This window comes from Spinacia oleracea, chromosome 6 (genome assembly GCF_020520425.1).
Source record: "Spinacia oleracea cultivar Varoflay chromosome 6, BTI_SOV_V1, whole genome shotgun sequence".
Taxonomy (NCBI): domain Eukaryota; kingdom Viridiplantae; phylum Streptophyta; class Magnoliopsida; order Caryophyllales; family Amaranthaceae; genus Spinacia; species Spinacia oleracea.
Genome location: NC_079492.1, coordinates 77641798 through 77647797, shown reverse-complemented (window position 1 = coordinate 77647797; position 6000 = coordinate 77641798). Strand labels below are relative to the sequence as shown.

Sequence of the window (6000 nt, the reverse complement as noted above, 5' to 3'; positions counted from 1 at the left end):
TTTCCCGACGACGACGACAGTTGCTAACCAATCTGGGTACTTGACTTCTCTGATCTTCCCTGACTCTATCAGCTTCTGAACCTCTTCGTCTATGATTTTATTCCTTTCTGGTGCGAATTTCCGTCGCTTTTGTTTTACCGGTTTGAAGTTGGGGTCGACGTTGAGTTTGTGAGTGATGACGTCCGGGCTGATTCCTGTCATATCTTCATGCGACCAGGCAAAGCATTCCAAGTTCTCTTTTAGGAACGACACTAACTGACTTCTGATGTTGTCAGGCAGCGACGTTCCAATCCTTACTACTTGATCTGGCTTCGTCGGGTCTAGTGCGGCTTCGTCGATCTGCTGGTCATCTGGCTCGTTGGTGGTCGACCCAGGCAGTAATTGCTAGATAGAGGATTTTGATGGTTTTAGTGCGGTTTCGTAGCATTTCTTTGCGTCTCTTTGCTGTCCCTTGATTTCCATGACCCCCCATTTGGTTGGGAATTTGATTGATTGATGGTACGTCGATGGCACTGCTTTCATTTTGTGGATCCAGGGTCGTCTTAAGATGACGTTGTAGGCTGATGGGCAATCGACGACATTAAATTTTGTCATGACGTTGACGTCTTCTGCATAAGTGGGTAGCGATATTTCTCCAATGGTTCGCAACGACTCTCCACTGAATCCTACCAGAACTGTCGATCTCCTAACAATGTTTTTCTCTTCCAACCCCATTTCCTGTAGTGCCTCTAAGAACAGTACGTTGGCTGAGCTTCCGTTGTCGATCAATATCCTTTTGATCAGAGCATTGCCTATTGGGAGCGATATTACCAATCCGTCATGATGTTCTCGTTGTGTGTCTATAGAATCTGAGTCGTCGAAGGTTATAGCCATTGCGGTCAGGGACTTGTGCAGTGCGATCTCGTCTTCGGTTTGCCCCTCCTCGACGGCTCCAGAATCTCCTCTGTTAATTTTTTTAGCTGCAGAAGAGGTTAGTCCACAAATATCTGAACCACCGGAAATAACGTTTCCCACTTTATTGAACGCAGGTGGGTCTGGTCGGTCGCTGCTTGTTGTTGGGCCGGGTAGGGCGGTCTTTTCCTTGGTGAATGTTTTCTTTCCTTTGTCTCTTAGCAGCTCTTTCAGATGCCCCCGTTTTAGGAGATACGCGACCTCCTTTTTAAGGGAGATGCATTCCTCGATCGTGTGACCATTGTCGCGGTGGAAGTCACACCATTTGCTCATGTCCTTCATGGAATCCGGTCTGTCGCTCTTCCGGGGCCATCTGACTGTTCCACCTACATTTTGAAGGGTGTTCACTACACCCCCGATGTCGACATTGAAGCCGTAATCGGAGATGTTCGGATGTTCGACCCATTCATTCCTGTAAACGTTGTTACTATCATAATATTGATTGACATTTTGTACCTGGTTTTGTCGATTGTACGGTTGGTGTCGCCAGTTGTTATTCCTCGGGGTGTACGATCTTCTGTCGCTGTTGCCCCCTATCGACCGTTGAGACGATGTTCGGATGACCTCGTCGTCTTCAATTCGCATCTGGACGGTGGCCCTCGATCGCACCTCTTCGAAGGTTGCACAGGGGTATTTGGTTATTTCCCGGTACAACTCCGAATTGGGGATGAGACCTCTTTTGAATGCCTAAATAGCAGTCCTGACATCACAGTTTTTTATACTAATTTTTTCACAATTAAAACGGTTAAAGTAATCGCGTACCGACTCGGTTGGCCCTTGAACCAACCGATAGAGATCACTGGTTTGCTTCTCCAACTGGCGACTGCTGGAGAACTGTTGATAGAAGGCGTTGATGAGGTCGGACAGATAGAAGATGGATCCGGGAGGGACGTTCATGAGCCATTCCAAAGCTTCTCCATCAAGGGTACCGCCGAATGATTTGCACATGACAGGCTCCACTAGATCGTATGGGATCCCGATCTGCCACATGCGCTGCTTGTAGAAATTGACGTGCCTTTAGGGGTCGGATGTTCCGTCGTACAGGGTGGTCCAGGTGGGGAGCCGAAGTGTGTGTGGAACTGTCACTCTGGAGATCGCTTCACAGAACGGTGACGCTGCATACCCATCGGTCGGGTCGGTCTCTACTGGTGTAGGTGCTCCGGGCAGTTTGGTCATCAGCTTCATTAGGCGGGAGTAGTGCTTCGTCATGCGTGCATCCATCTTGTTCAGGCGCTGGGTCACTGGGTCAGGGGCCTCTCCGTCTTCTTCTTCGTAGGGCTCCTCATCATCGGTCAAATCTTCGAAATCATCAAGCAACTCGAATGTCATCTTCTTTGGCTTTCCACCTGCTTTGTAACGCGACTGGTACTTGGTGCTTTTCACGGAATCGAGCTCTTTCTGGAGATTTTCAATGGATGCCCTTTCTTCTGCCAGCTCTGTTTGGGCCTTTTCGTAAGCCGCTTTCATCTCTGCGAGGGTCATCTCTCCGGTAGTCATGGTGCAAAAAGTGATTTTGTGTGAAACCTAGTTAATGTCCCCACAGACGGCGCCAAACTATTTATGCCAAATTTCGTCTAGGGGCAACTTTTGGCTAGGGTCGACACTAACTAAGCAATGAGTTAATAAAGCAAGTAAAAGAGACACGACACAGAGAGGTGTTGCACGGAAAACCCAGGAATAAGGTAAAAAACCGCGGATAGCTATGAGGCTATCAATCCACTAAGTATCCTATGAAATTTGTATGAATGTTTATGCTTAATCAAAATAACTGATACAAGGAATTCCTTAAAGTACGAGAGTAATTGCTTGAGTATTGAGAGCTTGAGTTAACTTGTGTCTTCTGATATGCTGCAACTATGCTTTTATACGCACAGAACTCAACGGCTTCATCGGTTGGAAGGATCCCTAGAAGGTAGGGATCTCCTATTGACCGTTGCCCATGATCTCTTCCAGTTTCCAACAACCTCCGTAGTCCTTGGTAAATCCTTGGACCTCTTCTGCTCATATAACGGCGCAATCTATCTTGGGCTTTGGGCTTGGAACTTGACCTATCTCCACCTGTTTGCTTGTCGATCGTCGTTACTTCCTTGTCGCTAGTACTTCGTCGCTGGTCCTGTGTCGCCTAAGCCTTTTCGTCTGTCGTCTTACTTGACACGTTTGCCTGGCACGATGTTACCTGCGACATGACAATACCTGGATGACACGACATGATCAAACGTCAAAGCAGTTATGTCGTTAGTCCAAAAAGTGAGATAACAGCGCACATATCAAGGTACGTTCATTTATTGTCTTCACACTTACGACTCTCTAGATCCGAACATAGTGCTTACTTAGACATCGGATGAGCTTTCTTCGGATACACCCTTGGGGCTAGTAATCTACTTGTCTGCGGGTTTTCTTGAACTCACAACACCAAAGCGCAAGCTAAATCTTCCACACAAACGAAAGGGCATTCAATCCAAAACCCATTATTATATACCCGGAACACTGAGAATGGAGTAACAATTGAAAACAATTAGATTGGAGTGTTATAATTGAATGATGATTGCTTTGAATAATTAGAATTATTGACTAACATGCAGTTTATAATGCAACAACAAATTAAATGTATTCTTCATTGTTATTATTATGCTTATGAGATATGACAACATATGCTTTGCGTAACGTGAACAGCACTACACTTTCTATTGTTTTCTTCCCCCTTTCCAAAGGGACGTAGAGAACTATGACCATTAATCTCTAGTTTCTCAATGGTACTGATCCCAATTAACAATTTGAATCCCAATTTCAGAAGTTGCAAAGCTATCATCGTCCAAATGTTCAATACAAAAGGTATACAGAGTACTACATAAGAACGAAAGATCTTATTAAATCAGATTAAGTTCGTATCTGTCAAAATGCACAAATTAATTATATGCGGAGAAAGTAAAATTGACAGAATTGACTCGATTATCTAATTTGATCATACCGAAACCAACGTAACTCGAAGAAACAAAATCAATCGTACTCCCTACGTATTTTAAAAAGGGATACACTTTATCCAGCATATAGTTTAATGAGAGTAAGTGGAATTTATTAAAATAAAATGAAAGTGGGGTAGTAGACTAGTGGGTGAATTATTTATTATAGGAAAAAGATGATGTGAGTAAGTGTGGGGCCACAAGAAATAGATAAATATTACTACTCCGTCCCAGATTAGTTGTTACACTTTCCTTTTTCGTCCGTCCTAGATTAATTGTTACAATTCTAAATTAGGAATGACCCCACGATTATTATATTGTCTCTCTCTTCCCACTAAATTTTTTTTTGTCCCCACGCCCTCTCTCAATCAATTAAAAAAATACGCCACTAACTCCTATCATATCTACTTTTTCAATAAAATAACAATTGATAACCAAACAACCACTTATCACCTAAAACTTTGTGCAAAGGTAAGTGTAACGAATAATTTGGGACGGAAGAATTAATATATAATTAGAAGTGGAGACCAAAACATGTCAAAAAAAGGAAAATGTATCTCTTTTTAAAATACGGCCGTTTAAGGAAAGTGTATCACTTTTTAAAATACGGAGAGAGTACATTGTAACTGGTTTGCTTATTAATTTTTTTAATTTTTTTAATTTTAGTAGTACTTTAAGGGCTTTAATGGCCATTCTAACTTCCGGCATTGTAATAATATTTTTTGTTGTTACCGAACGGTTCATCCACACGGTTAATTCAGATTCGGGGAGAGTTTTCGGTGGATAGGTTTCAATCCCCTCCAAATTGATGTTGCGGGGATCTAACACGCGGTCCGTCCTACCAAGTTCAGCCCAATCGCCACTAATCAATATTCAATTGGTAGTACTGTATAATATTCATAAAAGTGGACGTGGATAACATACCTAAATCCATCTTTTGATAAGAGTATGTCTTAGTGACGCTATCTATATACTCCCTCCGTCCCTTAATACTCGCACCGGTGCGGAGTTCAAAACATTTAAATTGACTTATTAATTTAATGTGTGGTAGTTGATAGTGGGGTATTTTGTAATATAATTAGTGAGAAATGTGTAAGGGGTGGGAGTGGTGAGTGAAGGATGTGGATTTTTAAATGATTTTTTGTAGGGAGTATGGGTGTAGGTAGGGTAGTAGGTAACTGTGAGAAATAATATAATATTAGTAAAGATTTCCATTTATGGAAGTGATGAAAGTATTAAGGGACGGCCCGAAAAGAAAGCGATGTGAGTATTAAGGGACGGAGGGAGTAGCAGGAATCTACTAATCTTTGTTCACAAGCTCAACTATACGTTTTTAACCGAATAAGTATTTTCAGCCACCTTTCTAGGTTGGAGTCATTAAATATGGGTGGAATGATAAAAGAACCTCCAAATAGTCGTTAGTAGGCCTGGTTATTGGATAGGGTAATTCAATGGACATCAGGGTCGGACCAATTTTTAAAGGGTCTTGACCCTTTACGTTCTACTTGGACATGGCTCCTATAGGATATATATTTATAGGAATTTTATAAGGCACTTCTTAAAAGCCCAATAACTTGAAATGAAAATACAAGGGTCAGACCTCGTCAAGTAAAATACATGGCTCTTTTGCTTTCTCCCTCCACATTCCTCACCAATCCAGTAAAAATCTTCTAGCGATTCCACGTCATTCACATCATGCATGTCATCCTATCCATATTATTCCATACACAAAATTCAACCACAATTCCTCTATCCTAAACCACACAAATTTTGTTTTTTTGTCAATTAAATATACAAATTAATCAAGTTTTCGATAAAGTTATATTAAAAGCCCTAGAATTTAGGGATGAGAGAATCGAGGTAGTAAAATTGAATCCCCCCAAATTTGAGTAACTTAGGGTATAGAAATGGAAGAATTGGGGGAAGAATTGGGGAAAAGTGTTAGAGATCGCAGAGATTGGGGAGAGAGAAAATGATTGTTTGGTGTGAAATGAAGGAAATGAAAATGGAGGAAATTGAATGTAGAAGGAAAACCAAACTACTTGCTCTTGTCTAAAGATTATCTTGACACTTATTCAATTATTCATAT

The 6000-nt window shown here is 41.8% G+C and overlaps 1 protein-coding gene across 1 annotated transcript; it reads right to left on the bottom strand.

Annotated features, from left to right (window-relative positions):
- Nucleotides 1–384: 384 nt before the first annotated feature.
- On the bottom strand, nucleotides 385–1899 carry LOC130463282 (uncharacterized). Its single transcript, XM_056832371.1, has 2 exons — nucleotides 1714–1899; nucleotides 385–1638 (listed from the first exon to the last, which is right to left on the bottom strand). Exons 1-2 carry the CDS (start codon nucleotides 1897–1899, stop codon nucleotides 385–387), a joined length of 1440 nt encoding a protein of 479 aa, XP_056688349.1.
- Nucleotides 1900–6000: the final 4101 nt, after the last annotated feature.